Genomic DNA, 14,794 nt, shown 5'->3' with positions numbered 1-14,794 from the left:
GGACTACACAAAGAAACCACCATGTCTGGGGGAGTGGGGAAGGGTGGAAGAGTTTAAGTTCTGGATGAAAGATAGCTTAGTGGGTAAAACTGCTTGTTGTCAAACCCTGTAACCTGAGTTTTATCCCCAGAACAACCCACATGGTAGAAAGAAAGAAATGACCTCCTGGGCCCCACATGGTAGAAAGTGAGTGCACTGTGTGTCCACACACAAACACACCCACTAAATAAGTGTTTTAAGACATTTTAAAGAAAAAAAATTTAAAAAGTTTAAGAGTTCAAGGTCACCCTCATTGATGCAGTGTTAGAGGCCAGCTCCAGGAGACCCCATTTAACAGACTCACTGCCGGGCCGGAGCTCCGTGGAGAATACTTGCTCAGCATGCTTGAGGTTCTGACTCCAGTCTCTAGTTGAATCAGATTAATGCTGAGTATTTTTTTCTGTAGCTTTGTGAACATTCTTCTACCTCTCAGTCTCGGCCCCCTTGGACTGGTATATCCTGCCACCTCCTTCATGGTGGGCGGAAGGTGCTTTTAGCATGAACTGTAGACAGAGCCCTCTGAGTCAGCAATAAACAGCAAATTATCTCAAGGTGTGCCCTTGAACCTTGCATCTGAAATAATAACACATGTGCCTATGAATACTTGTTCTCTTGCCATCAAGAGATTTAGGGTAATTGAGGCATCAACCATGAAGCTATGTTCCTCTGAGCCTGACCTTCCCCTATAGTATCTTTCTACTTCCTCTGTTCTAGTTGCTTACTGGGATTGTGGGGCAAGGCCTCACTGCATATCCCTGGCTGGCCTGAAACTCACTATATAGACCAGGCTAACCTTGGACTCACAGAGACAGGGGATTGAACCCAGATACTGAGGCAGGCTAGACAAGCACCTACCACAGAGCTATACCCTCAGCCCTGTGGATCTTAACCTTACACGACTGAGAGAGGAGTCTGGCTTTGAAGAGTAGTTCTCAGACTCGGTGTATCTTCTCATACCATCACCAGCTGCTAGGTATTATGGGTGGGCCTGGGCCAGCCCTGTCTCAGCTTTCTTGGGCCAACCTCAGGGTTGCTTGAGGCTAAAGCTAAGCTGTAATGGGAGGTGGGGGTAGAGCCTGGAACTGGGAATAACGTGTTTATTAACCAGCTCCCTGTTGCTAAGCAGCTTTCATTAGCCAGTTAGGTCTCCCCTGCAGTGAGCTTCTTCAGGGAACGGCAGAGAGATACTAATAAGCTGGGAGAGCAGCAGGTGCTGCAGGAGGTTGCATCCCACCTGGGAGATTGCAGCCAGAGCTGTTTCTGCACAGAGTGACTCAGACTCCAGGCAGTTGCTAGCCTAGCTCTTTTCAGCAAAAGGAACTCTTTCCCTCTTGCATCCAGTGACTAGCTTATTCTCAGACTATCTAACTTTTGCTTTCCATCCAGAAACGAACAAGTCAGGTAGCTTTTCAGCTATGGTCAGGTAGGAAGGCAGATGTCCAGAGCAACTGGTTTCCCTCCCCCTGTGCTAGGGCATAGCCAAGGACACCTACACGGTTTGGTCCGTTGCTGTCTCTGGAGTCAGACAGACCAAGGTTTGCATGCTGGTTGTGTCTAACCCCCATAGTCAGTTGCTCGTTTTCATCTCTGAGCCAACCTGCAGAAGGTAGATTTGAGCACTGGAATAGCTACTTGGGACTAGAGGTGGGTGGTTAGCTCAGTGGTTAAACTCAAGATAAAAAACAAAAAAGAGCCATGCAGGGGCTGGAGAGATGGCTCAGAGGTTAAGAGCATTGCCTGCTCTTCCAAAGGTCCTGAGTTCAATTCCCAGCAACCACATGGTGGCTCACAACCATCTATAATGAGATTTGGTGCCCTCTTCTGGCATGTATGTATACACAATAAATAAATAAATTTTTTTGGTTTTTCGAGACAGGGTTTCTCTGTGGCTTTGGAGTCTGTCCTGGAACTAGCTCTTGTAGACCAGGCTGGTCTCGAACTCACAGAGATTCACCTGCCTCTGCCTCCCAAGTGCTGGGATTAAAGGCGTGCGCCACCACCGCCCGGCGGCACCTTATTCTTGAACTGTCTCTGGAAACCCTCCTCAGACATACCCTAGGAGTCCATCTAGAAATCCATGTTTCTGGCAACCTGGGACATCTAGACAGTTGAGGAAATCTGAAATCTGGGAACTCAGGGATTTGGGTCATATTAAGTAATCGTTATTAGGGCTGAACATTATGATGCACACCTATGACCCTAGCACCGGCTGGGGACAGTAGAAACAGGGACTGCTGCAAGTTCTAGGCCATCCCAGTCAACTTAAGTTCTAGGCTAGCCAGGGTAACACTGGCTCCAAAAAGAAAGAGAAAAAGTGTTTATTATTGTAGGCTAAATAAAGGCATATGTACATGGGTCAAGAGTCTAAAAGTTACCTTAAATAATCCAAAGATCAGAAAAAATTGTTTGCTTATGGTTTAGCCAAAGCAAAATTTGGCTGTGGCCTGTTAATTATTAAATGGGCAATGGGTATATGGGGGATTTTTATTCCATCCTCCTGACTTTTGTGTATGCTTGAAATTTCCCTCAATAAATTGATTTTCTTTTTTTTTTAAATATTTATTTATTATGTATACAATATTCTGTCTGCATGTATGCCTGCAGGCCAGAAGAAGGCACCAGACCCCATTACAGATGGTTGTGAGCCACCATGTGGTTGCTGGGAATTGAACTCAGGACCTTTGGAAGAGCAGGCAATGCTCTTAACCTCTGAGCCATCTCTCCAGCCCCCAATAAATTGATTTTCTAAAGAGAAGGATAAGCTGGCATGTGCAGCTCAGTTTTTGAACCCACATCTGTCCTGGTCCAAAGTCTGTGTTCCACCGAGGTTGGTTGGTGTGCCCCAGGGCGGGGATGGTACCCAGGAGTGGAATCAGGAGGAATTTGGATCGAGACATTTTGGTGAAGTTGCCTGTAGGGTCACAGCTAAAGTCGTCTGACGGGGAGATGATGGGTCTCTTGCCAGCCTTTGTGCATGGAGGAAGAGGCCGTCTCTCATCTTCTTCACCCAGAAGCTACAGTATCCCTGCAGGTCAGAGGAAATGAGTGCATGTGGCTGATTTCCCTCCCGTAGTTCCAGAATGAGACCAGTCCTTTCTCCTTCACACCCGAGTCCATATGGGAATGTTGCTTTCTTCTTTGGGGAGTTGAGCAAAGCTGAAAGCACCCAGGGTTAAAGTAAAGTCAGTACCACCTTGCGAGGTGAGAGAAAATGTGTCCCAAATACAGTGGGAATATTCACTGTGAGTGCAGGCAGCCATTACCAAACCCGGGGTAGAAGTAGGAAGTCAGAGATACAGGAAGTAAGGAGAAGAGAGGCCTGTGGTGCCTGGGGAAGCCTTTCTCCTCCTATTTCATGGGCGGCAAAACTCTAACTTCTGGCAGCTCCAAAGTTCCACTACGAAGAGCCTCCTCTCTCTCCTCCCTCCCCTTCCAGCCAGGCAGCTCCACCTGTCCCCCACTGTTCACAGGCCTGAACAAGTAGCCCTAAAACTTTGCCCTAAGTGTTGCTTGCCACAGCCCCAGGACCAAATTGAACCACCAGTGGATGACTGCTCTACCCACACTTTTCCTCCCTCGGGTTCTCATGGCAACTGCAACCCAACTCTCCCACTGTGCAGATGGCATTAGGGAGAAAGGTGAAACTGAGCCAAAGGTGATGTGCCAGCTACTCGCCAAACTCGCCTTCCCATCCTCAACTCCTCCTGGTCCTTAGGCGGCTTCCTGCCATGCTGTGTAACTGTGAGTGCTACCCCCGCCCCGCCCTAGCCCAAGTGTGCTAGCCACTGAGAGCCGTTTAGTACGTCCCACAGTTGCCAGAACTTTCACCTGCTGAGCAGAGCTGTGACTGCGGCTATGTATGCACCTGAGACATGCCATGGACTGGTAGGCCTTCCTGGCGTCCTTCCTGTTTGTGAGGCCTCTTTCCCAGCCACTGGCACAGTTTCCGTCATTTTTGTGAGCTCCTGAGATAGTCAGGCTAGTCGTATCGCGTAGCGTTGTCTCTCTGGCTCCTGCCACGTTCAGGTTACCTGCTGCTGCCCTAGCAAGTGCTGGCTAAGCGTGAGGAAGCAAACCATTTGGAGCTGGTAAAAGAGTGGGTACTATGGACCAACCGGCCATTCTGGGGTTGATTTTTCTCCCAGCCTGGAGCAGGCCTCCAGCATCACCTCATTTGGGGAACCCTTGGTGATCACCTATTCATCATCATCATCATCATCATCTTGGACTGTTAATGTATCTGTCCGCTAATGAAAGCCAGGCTATGAGCAGAGTCCTCCGTAGCTTACTCCTTCCCTGCACCATTCACCACCTCCCACACAGGGCACCTTTGATTGTGTGTATGCCCATCTAGAGGGCTTTTATTATTGTTTTTAAATCCTGAGAGCGATGTGAGCTAAACATGGTGGCACACACCTATAATCTCAGCACTTGGGAAGTAGAAGTAGGGGGGGTCAGAAGTTCAGGGACATTTAGGCTACCTCAGAACAAAAGTATGTGACCTTTGCCCACCCCACCCCTTTTATTTTGACTCACATTGAAACTCACTTCTGTAGCCCAGGCTGGCCTTGAGTTTGTGTCAGTTGTCCTGCCTCTGCCTCCCAAGTGCTAGACAGGATAGGCATGGGCCACCACACCTGGCTCCACCCCCCTTTTGTGATCAAAAGGTGCCATACAATGAGACCACCCTGCACCTTGCTTTTGGAATTTTCCCACTAGTTCCTAGAGAGCACGTAGTTGTTTCTTAGAGCTGCACACTGCTCTCCTGTGTGAACAAACCAAACGTATTTACTTAGCCTGACCCCTGCTGATGGATACGTGGGTGGTTTCCAGTTCTTTGCTGTTATAACTACCTGTACCCTTACATCAGTAGGAAAAACTCCAGAAGACATATTGCTGAGTCAAAGGTTATCTGCACCTTTGATGGAAAGTGCCAAATTGCTACATAGGAGTGACTTCTTCTAACCCCTGCCCCACCAGCAACATAGTAGCAATATGGCTAGCTTCCAGCATCCCTTCATCTTTGTAGTCCCCTCCCACCTGACCCAGCAGGTCTCCATTCTGCATTACAGCCCGGGCAGGGTAAACTTTCTACCCTCCTGCCCTGGTCTCCTGGGCAACAGGATTACAGGCTGGTGCCACCAGATCTGACCCAATGTTTCCACTCTGTAAATGGCCACTTGCAATGGTTAAATGGGTATGTGGCGGTTGAGACCAAGACCAGCAGGCTCCATTAGCACTATGCTGTCCAGCCCCAGGGAGCATTTTCTAAGCTCCATAACTTTTAAGAACCTGAGGAGCTTCTCAGGCTGGTCCAGCCTGTGATCCTTAGCTTTCCTTAGGACAGTATCAGAGTTCAGTGAGTGTTCGCAGCAAGACACTAGAGTTAAATTTAGTTGTACTTCTGCTCTCTCCAAGCTTTCCTCAGTGTGACAGGATGGATGACACTTGAGAAGGCTCTCTGGGATCATCTGACCAGATTCTAAAAGCCACCGGAGATGAAGCTAGTGAGAGGGTCATGCCTGTCAAGTCACAGCTCCCTCTCTAACTCAGTTTGTGTCCTTTTATTTTTTAATTTTGTATGCCCCCCCTTAGATTTTTTGTTTTTTATTTTCTATTTTTGTTTTAATTTATTTGTCCAAGCCTTTCTATCTTGGGATTTATTGACTAGTACATGCGTTTCTCATATGAAATGAGCCGAAAGATGCCAGGGCTGTCACCTTATGATATATTCACATGGTGCTAGGATTCCCTGAGACAAAGTGCCCTGAAGCCTCCATGGCTGAATGCCCAGAGCTCAGACAGCTCACTTTGCAGGGGGACCGCCTTGCAGCTTAGTACTTTAGTCCTGTGATGATCTGTATGACCCCTACAACAGGGGCAGGTTTCAGGCAGTGAGGACCTGAAGTTGCCTGATGTCCTTGGGCATGAGGTCACACAGGTCTTTATCTTTACCCCAGGGGGATGAGGCTCCACAGTGTCCTACTCAGTCTGTCTGTAAAAGGCTTCCCTGGGGAGCAAATTCAGAACAAGGTAGAATCTAGTTTGACTTTCTACCCAACTCAAAAGTCTCAGAGTATGGGGCCAGCAGAATGACTCAGCAGGTAAATATATGCACTTCCTAGTCTGATTGTGACTAGTGCAAGTTGTTCTCCGATCTCCACACACATTAAATAAGTATAAAAGGAATAGGTTTTGTTTTATTTTATTTTATTTTTTAGAGATAGGGTCTTACTACTTAGCCCTGGCTAACCATGGAACTCACTATGTAGACCAGGTTGGCCTTGAATCAGAGATTTTGCCTGCCCTGGCCTCTTGAATGCTGGGATTAAAGACTGTCACCTTGCTGGACTAAATAAACAAATAAATAAACTTAAGAACCAGAGCAAAGATTCTTAATCCTTTTGTAGTCTGAACCCTCTTTTAAGAAGCTGAAAGTCAATGATTCCATACCCAGGGCATAGGGGCACTTAAGTATTGTAAGACAAACCAGAAATTTACATTCAAATTATACATAATTTCAGTGCATTTTTGGAGCCCAAGAAACCTCTCCACAAGCCCCTTCAGGCAATAGTTCTCTGTTATAATCATTATTATTTTGCCTTCATGCTGCACACAATCACGTTTTTATCTCTGCTGTGGGAATGGGGAAGGATTCTCTAGTTTCGGCAATCATTGATGAGGGAGCATATGGAACTAGGCCAAGAACACCTGGCCTCACAGGTCCCTGAAGACTGTCAGGGTGTGAGGGATTCCTCCTTCCCCAGACATGGCTTGGCAGTTTGCCTGAGTTTCCCAGAAGGAATTCAGGAGCCACGGTGCGAACCAGGCGATGGGCGTGCTGTTTGGGCTTCCCTCAGCAATCCCTCCTTGTGCTAATTGCTGAGCTCTGCTTCTGCTGGCTCTCAGGAGAACTTGTTCCTGTGCTGAAAGGCTGTTGGCAGGGCGGGCGATGCCAAATGGGATGGCCACTCCCCAGCTCCCAGCCTGGCTGTGTTTGCAGTGGCTTGGGGAAGGTGGGAAGGCTAATAACTCATTATCCTCACAATTAGTAGCATCACTGGGGCACATGACTCCCTGCAGGACCGGTGTTATCTGCTGCCACTGTGGCATATTCAACATCAGGAAGTGGTGACTAGCCTCCCACAAACACAGATCTGTACCTGCAGCAGCCCCAGATTGAAAGACTGAGACTGGGGAACACTCACCTGGACACCTCAGAGCCACACAAGATCCCAGCGAGCAGGGTTAGCCGTGAGGTGGAGCACGTGAACACTTAAGCCAGAGATTTCCTGTATGCTTGATACTTAAGTGACACCATGTCTCCATACACATGTGCACAGATGTTGGACCACCCTGGGAAAAAAAAAGATGTGCTTCTAAAACAAAGACCTCCAAGACTGGAGCAAGAAGTCTGCCCATTTCCAACCCCTAAGGTATTGTCACTGAGCCAGCAGAAGGCCGCAGGGCCCCCTCCCTTCTTGACTCCGGTCCAAGAGAAAGACAAACAAAAATCCTTTATAGGAAAACAGTAACTGCCTATTAGCTGCTTAAATGAAGATAGAAAAACAGGTGGAAAATATCAATTTGAGAAGTAATTATTTGCCACACATGGTGCATGCCTGGAATCCCAGTACTTGGGCAGTGGAGGCAGGAAGATCTCAGAGTTCAAGGCCAGACTCTGCTACCTTAGCAAATTTGAGAAAAATCTGGGCTTCATGAGACTTTGCCTTTAAAATAAATTAGTAGTTATTTCCTGAGTCCAAGTTATATGTCCTGATTGTGCTAATCAAAACAATCTTGGGAGCTAGTAGGTGGTGGCACACACCTTTAATCCAGCACTTGGGCGGCAGAGGCAGGCAGATCTCTGTGAGACCAGTCTGATCCACAGAGTGAGTTCCAGGACAGGCTCCAAAAGCTACAGAAAAACCCCGTCCCAAAAAACAAACCAAATCAATCTTGGGGCAGGATAGATGGCTCAGACAGCTAGGAGCACTTGATGTGCAGGCAGGAGGAGCAGAGTGTGGAACCAGCACCAATGTAACTAGCCAGGCATCCCGAGTGTGCTTGTCGCCCGTCTCTAAGACAGTGGAGGCAGGAGGACAGCTTTCAGCCTAGTCTAGTGTCTTAGTTAAGGTTTCTATTGCTGTGAAGATACACTATGGCCATGGCAACTCTTATAAAGGAAAACATTTAATTGAGGGCTGGCTTACAGTTCAGAGGTTTCATCTATTGTCATGTTGGGAAGCATGGCAGCATGCAGGTAGACATGGTGCTGGAGAATTAGCTGAGAAACAGCAAGAAGAGAGAGGGACACTGGCCTGGCTTGAGCATCTGAAACCTCAAAGCCTGCCCCCAGCAACACACTTCCTCCAACAAGACCACACCTCCTAATAGTGCCACTCCCTGTGAGCCGATGGGGGCCATTTTCATTCAAACCAGCACTTCTAGAAAACATAAACCTTGAGTTCAGGGAGAAACCTTCTGTCTCAGAGGAATAAGTGAAGAGTGATGGAGGAGGGCATCCATCTTCCGCTTAGGGCTTCAACACAGGTGTACATGCTCAAGCTAAATAACTGAAAAGAAAACCTTGACAGAGCCCCAGTTTCCCCATCAAAGAAAACATCACTTTTACCCACCTATGGGGCAACCCGTGGTCCTCACATGCATCCAGGTCCTACCACCCTGGCTCTTACTGGCTATTGAACAACCTTTGAACAGGGAGGGTGAGGAGTCAGGAACAGACATGGGCTTGTGCCTCCCCATAGTCAGATCATGAGTAAGGGGGTGGTTTCACATGCTATCTCGTGTCATCACGCCAGTCCTAAGAAGTCTACCCCATTGCACAGGTGACAAAGCGGGGGCTTAGAGCATGAAGTCAGTTACCAGGTTTCCCAGAAGCATGGAGTCACTATGCCAATCTTAGACCCTAGGCTGTCTACCTCTCTGTCCCCAGTACTGCTTAGTTTGGCTTCAGTAATAGCCAGGCACTGTCTACCACACATGTGCGCCACTGTTTTTAGAATCTGAACATGCCAAGGCCAGCTCTTTACTTTTCCCTGCCAAGCCTTCTTTCCTTCCTGTGGGGTCTCAGTAGTAAGCAGGATCCAGAGGGAGAGATTAAGCATGGCCCCTGAAAACATGAATGAATTAAGGGGAGTCCTTCAAGTGCTGAAGGGAGAAAAGTCTCTTACTCTCAGCTGCTGTGCTCATAAATAATCAAGAGGCTTCTGGGAGAGCAGAGCTTCATCAATATTTCAGCTTCCTCAGAGCCTTATTCCTTAGCAACCACGTCACCATGCTCTCAGGAAGGGCTGCTGGGCCGCGTGCGCTCTGCATCCTCTTCCTGTAGGTGCTGTCTCTGTCCTTGTGGTCAGGCGAAGAAATTCATGTCTGCTCCAGTGATCAGCTTTGCTCCCCACAGCCCACTGGGATGGCACTGCATACCGAAGGCATGTGTGCACCAGGCAAGGGAGAGAAGCAGCTTGGCACGTGACAGCTTTGCAAGTCCACCATGGGCTTAGGGGCAGAAGGACAGGATGGAAAGTATTGGAGGAAGGTCAAGATATATTTCTTTGTCCTACCCTACCCCTACTTCCAGCACAATTCAAAGCTTGCCCCAGCCCCTGCCTCTCTACAGGCATACTCTGGTTCCAAGGCAAAAGGGATTTCTCCTTCCTCAGATGGGTTAACACTTTATCCAAGTTTACCAGAAGGAATTCAAGAGGCACAGTGTGAACAAGGAGGTTGGCATGATGTTTGGGCTTCCCTCAGTGATAAACTGCTGAGTTCTGCCTCTGCTGGCTGAGAGGTTGCTGGGAGAGTAGAGAAGGTCAGATGGGGTAACCTATAACCCAGGTTCTGATACTGTTTGACTTTGTGGCCCAGGTGCTGTGGAGGCTTGCCTCCTGCATCAGCTAAGACGCCGCGCCGCTGGCTTCCTGCGCAGTGACAAAATGGCAGCCCTGTTCACCAAAGTGGGGAAGACATGCCCCATGGCTGCAGAGATTTGCCACAAGGTGCAGGAGCTGCAGCAACAAGCAGAGGGCAGGTGAGGCCTGAGCCGGCCCCTCCCAACATCCTTTCTACTCTATCCTTGGCATTTACTGTTTTCCAGACAGCCTGCCTAAAGGGTGGCTTCCTGGCCTCTGTCTTATACAGGTACTTGGCCGAGGGGCCTGCCTGAGAGTGGGGGATGGCCCTTTGCAGATTCCATACCCTGTCTCTCCACTTCAGCTCCCTATCTCAGCCCACGCACGCTGAACTCCTGTCGTCACTTCAGAGCCACCACGCTGAGGCCTGTGCTTCTGAAACCTTCCCCTCTTCTCTTTGCAGGAAACCCTCAGGAGGCAGCCAAGAAGCTCTTCGGAAACAGGGCTCAACCAGCGGGAAGGCCCCAGCTCTCAGCCCACAGGCCTTGAAACACATATGGGTACGCACAGCACTCATGGAGAAAGTTCTGGACAGGGTTGTACAGTACCTGGCCGAAAACTGCAGGTGACTGCCTACCTCCCCCGTACTGGTCCTTTCCTTGGTCCACCTCAGCCTCATCCCTCTACATTCTTAATAGCCTGCAGCAGTCTGGAGGCATGCCTTCCGCCCTCTTTTGGCACCCCAAGAATTTAGACCTCACCAAGAACCCTACAACACTTCATCCTATTGACTCATCCTTCGGTTACTGACATGAATCTGATCTCTGGGCATGCTTCTGATGCCTGAGTCCAGGAGCCCTGGTACTCACCTGTCTCTGTCTCCTCTTGGCAGCAAGTACTATGAGAAAGAAGCATTACTGGCAGACCCTGTGTTTGGCCCAGTCCTGGCCTGTCTCCTAGGTGAGCTTGAAGACTTAGAGGCCTGTGTTGGTCAATGGGGTGAGGAGTGGGTAATGAAAGAACCCCAGCCGGGTGGTGGTGGCGCATGCCTTTAATCCCAGCACTTGGGAGGCAGAGGCAGGCGGATCTCTGTGAGTTCGAGACCAGCCTGGTCTACAGAGCTAGTTCCAGGACAGGAACCAAAGCCACAGAGAAACCCTGTCTCGAAAAACCAAAAGAAAAAAGAAAAAAGAAAAAAAAAAGAAAGAAAGAACCCCAGCTGATTAACCATCCCTGTCTCCATAGTGGGACCCTGTGCCTTGGAATACACAAAGCTCAAGACAGCTGATCACTACTGGACTGACCCCTCTGCTGACGAGCTAGTCCAGAGGCATCGTATTCGGGGTCCCGCTAATCGCCAGGACTCCCCAGCAAAGCGCCCTGCCCTGGGGGTTAGTATCCTTCTCCCCACCTCTGTGTTTACTTCCTCAAACTATACCTATGAGCCCCCCGGTAGCAGCCACCTAAGAGAACTTTCTGTCTATACTAGGACTTGCGTAAATGCCAATAGCCCATGCCTACTGTTGATTAGAGAGTAAAGGGTAGCAAAGAGTCAGCTAGAGAGGGCCATAGTGCATGGGAGCCTGAAGATTCTCCAGCCCTAAGACCGCCTTGCCAGGGTGGGTCCTGAGCCGTGTCTTTTCCTGGCAGATCCGGAAGCGTCACTCTAGTGGTGGTGCTTCAGAAGACCGGCTAGCTGCCTGCGCCCGAGAGTATGTGGAGTCCCTGCACCAGAACTCAAGAACTCGGCTGCTCTACGGCAAGAACAACGTATTGGTGCAGCCGGTAGGAATGCTTTGTGCCGCCAGTCCTCCCTCACTGCCCTCTTTAGAAGGTCCAGAACCAGTTTCTTTGCTACAGAACTTGACCAGAGAGAAGGGAATGCCATCCTACCCATCCTGTGTTGTCATATGACTCATGCCCAGTTTGGAGTTGGCAGGAAACAGGAATGACATCTGTTCTGGCTAGCTGAAATCCAGGCTGTCCAGGCCTAGGATGGCAGCCAGCAGGCAGAGTGAATGCCCAGCATGGGTGTGGCTGGCCAGTGGCACACCTGGCACTCAGGCTGACAGGACAGAGCCAATGGCACTAAGCCAACTGAGAAGAGACATTTAAATATAGCTTCTGTTCATCCTTGATTTGCCCAGCCTCCAGCCCCAGGACTCCATTGCTGGTCTTATGTGTTCCCCCTTGGGCTCATTCTCACGGGCCATCCGGTGAGACTCTCAGGCCCATGTTGTCTGTTTTCTGGTGTATCTCTTCCCTATAGAAGGAGGACATGGAGGCGGTCCCTGGCTACCTCTCCCTGCACCAGTCTGCAGAGAACCTGACTCTGAAGTGGACTCCCAACCAACTCATGAACGGGACTCTTGGGGACTCGGAGCTAGAAAAGAGGTAGAGGTTTTACACATGCTCTCAGGAAGCAGGGAAAGGAACGGAAGCGTGGCTCCAGGGAGGGGATGGCGAAACAAAGAAGGCTCCAAGGGCCAAGCCTTACTCCTCATTGAGTGCCAAGAGTTACAGGGAGAGGCTGCCTGAGTGATTCCCAAGCCCTTTGAGACTGAGCCACTCCTGGCCGTGGAGGGGCTGCCACAAGCCGGGTGCTGCATGGCAAAGAGTTCCAGGCTCTGACTTAGACAGACAGCGCTGGCTTGTCTTTAACACGGTTCCAGGGGGTGACAGAGGTGAGTCTTAGAGCATAGTAACACCTATGATTCCTTTTTAGTGTGTACTGGGACTATGCCCTGGTGGTGCCCTTCAGTCAGATCGTCTGCATCCACTGCCACCAGCAAAGTGAGTCTGCTCGACCAAGGCCGAGAGGGGAGGGAGGGCCGGTGCTTCCTTGCTGTGCACTGTGCATTGGGTCTATCAGACGTACTGTGTCTTTCCCAGTGTCCTTGTTTTGCGGTATTGGGAATCAGATTTAGGGCACTATCTGGCTAAGCTTGTGTCCTACCACTGAGCACACTCCCAGCCCTCCCACTCTCCTTATTTTTCTAATTTCTAAATTATTAAAAAAAAAACTTGTGTATGGATGTTTCACCTACGTGTGTGTGTGTGTGTATATATATATACATCATATGTATGCCTAGTGCCCATGGAGGCCAAAAGGGGGCATTGGGGCCCCAGAACTAAAATACAGATAGTTATTGAGCAACCATATGGGTGCTAGGAACTGAACCTGGGTCCTCTGCAAAAGCAACAAACCACTAAACCAAACTCTCTGGCCTCATTTGTTTGTTTTTTGTTTTGTTTTGGTTCTTTTCGACATTATTTAGTGTATGTATGTGTGTAAGTACATACATTCACACCTGCACCAAAACACACATGGAGACCTGGGGACAGTTAGCAGGAGTCACCTCTCTCATGTGGGTCCCAGGGATGGGAATGAAGCTCAGATTGTTAGGTTTGCAGCGGGCACCTTTACCCCCTGAACCCTCTGGCTGCCTCTGCTGTTCCTATGAGGGAAGCACCCAAGGCATGTTCTAGCCTGTCTACCCTCCTTCCTAGCCTGGGAAAACTCACCAGTTGGGCCAGGGTGATGGGGTCGGGAGGTCTCAAGAAGGGCCCCAGCCTCACTTGCGGGCATTCACCCCCACCAGAGAGCGGTGGCACGCTTGTGCTGGTGAGCCAGGATGGCATCCAGAGGCCGCCACTGCACTTCCCACAGGGAGGACACCTGCTGTCCTTTCTGTCATGTCTGGAGAATGGGCTGCTGCCTCGTGGACAGCTTGAGCCCCCGCTGTGGACCCAGCAGGGAAAGGTACCTTGGCAGGGGAGGCTCTGGGTGCAGGGCTGGGTGAAGGAAGGCCTCCTCTCTTCCTTTCCAGCACACAGTTCTCAGGAACAGCTTTGGGTGGGACCTTGGGTGGGACTGTGCACTGGACAAGCTGACCCCGCGCTCCCTCCACAGGGCAAGGTTTTCCCCAAGCTACGGAAACGCAGTAGCATACGGTCAGTCGACGTGGAGGAGATCGGTGTAGGACGGGCCACAGACTATGTGTTCCGGATCATCTACCCTGGGCACAGGCATGAGCACAGTGAGTGTCCCCATGTTCCCTGTGACGAATGCTCAGGGTGTGGGGAAGCACTGTGTCATTGGGTCAGGCAGGTTAAGACAAGGGCTTCATCACTTTAACTTGCAGATCATCCCTGTCTTGTACCTAGCTGTCTTCCCCCAAGTCACCCTGAGGCTCTCAGCTCAGCAGACCCAGGCATCACCATACAAGTTCCTTAGTCATATTTCATGCCATGATGCAGAAAGACTAGAAATATTAATAGAAGGTGGGAAACTCTTCAGCCCCACCACCTAGCCTCGACAAACCAGCCTGGGTACAGGCACTGCGCTGCCTTGACAGTGCAAGTTCACTTCCAGCGCCAAAGCCCTCAAGCCAGCTTCTGATGCAGAAGCAAGGGCTGCATCTGGAGAGGGTGAAGCCTGGAGCGTGGATGTTGAGGGCTGGGATCTGAGGTGGCTGGGCTCTAAGGGCCCCACACTGCACCTGGGCCTCGGGGCGTCTGTGGCGAAGTACCTCCACATCGGTGCTGTTTCTGCTCGGTGACTCCACCACCTGTGCATTTCTCTGTATCAGACTTGCATGTCTTAAAGATGAGGGCAGGGACTCTGTCAGTCCACAGTGATTGTTGCCACCCAGACCACCTACCCCTCCCTGCATTTCCTAACTTGTGCCAGAAAATTGTCCATAGTCACACGTCTTTGTTGATGGGCAGATGACTCAGGCTTCATGCAGATCGCTGTAGCACAAATGGCCCAATAGGCTTAGAGGACCTGGGCTTGGGGGCCTCCATTTCTCCCAGATGTGCCAGACAAGAGACAGCGAGTTACAGCCACGGTGCTGTGGACTGGCATTTCACCTCAGGCT

The 14,794-nt window shown here is 50.1% G+C and overlaps 1 protein-coding gene across 2 annotated transcripts in view; it reads left to right on the top strand.

Annotated features, from left to right (window-relative positions):
- Sgsm2 (small G protein signaling modulator 2) overlaps nucleotides 1–14,794 on the top strand; it is a 39,740-nt gene that overhangs the window by 8,372 nt on the left and 16,574 nt on the right. For both annotated transcript variants that reach the window (XM_057774851.1, XM_057774850.1), the window contains exons 3-11: nucleotides 9,928–10,090; nucleotides 10,375–10,536; nucleotides 10,804–10,871; nucleotides 11,157–11,302; nucleotides 11,562–11,696; nucleotides 12,181–12,305; nucleotides 12,637–12,704; nucleotides 13,514–13,674; nucleotides 13,825–13,951. In XM_057774851.1, the coding sequence (XP_057630834.1) occupies nucleotides 9,928–10,090; nucleotides 10,375–10,536; nucleotides 10,804–10,871; nucleotides 11,157–11,302; nucleotides 11,562–11,696; nucleotides 12,181–12,305; nucleotides 12,637–12,704; nucleotides 13,514–13,674; nucleotides 13,825–13,951 (1,155 nt within the window). The remainder of the gene's footprint in view (nucleotides 1–9,927; nucleotides 10,091–10,374; nucleotides 10,537–10,803; nucleotides 10,872–11,156; nucleotides 11,303–11,561; nucleotides 11,697–12,180; nucleotides 12,306–12,636; nucleotides 12,705–13,513; nucleotides 13,675–13,824; nucleotides 13,952–14,794) is intronic.

This window comes from Chionomys nivalis, chromosome 7 (genome assembly GCF_950005125.1).
Source record: "Chionomys nivalis chromosome 7, mChiNiv1.1, whole genome shotgun sequence".
Classification (NCBI taxonomy): Eukaryota; Metazoa; Chordata; class Mammalia; order Rodentia; family Cricetidae; genus Chionomys; species Chionomys nivalis.
This window is presented reverse-complemented; position numbering and strand designations above follow the sequence as displayed.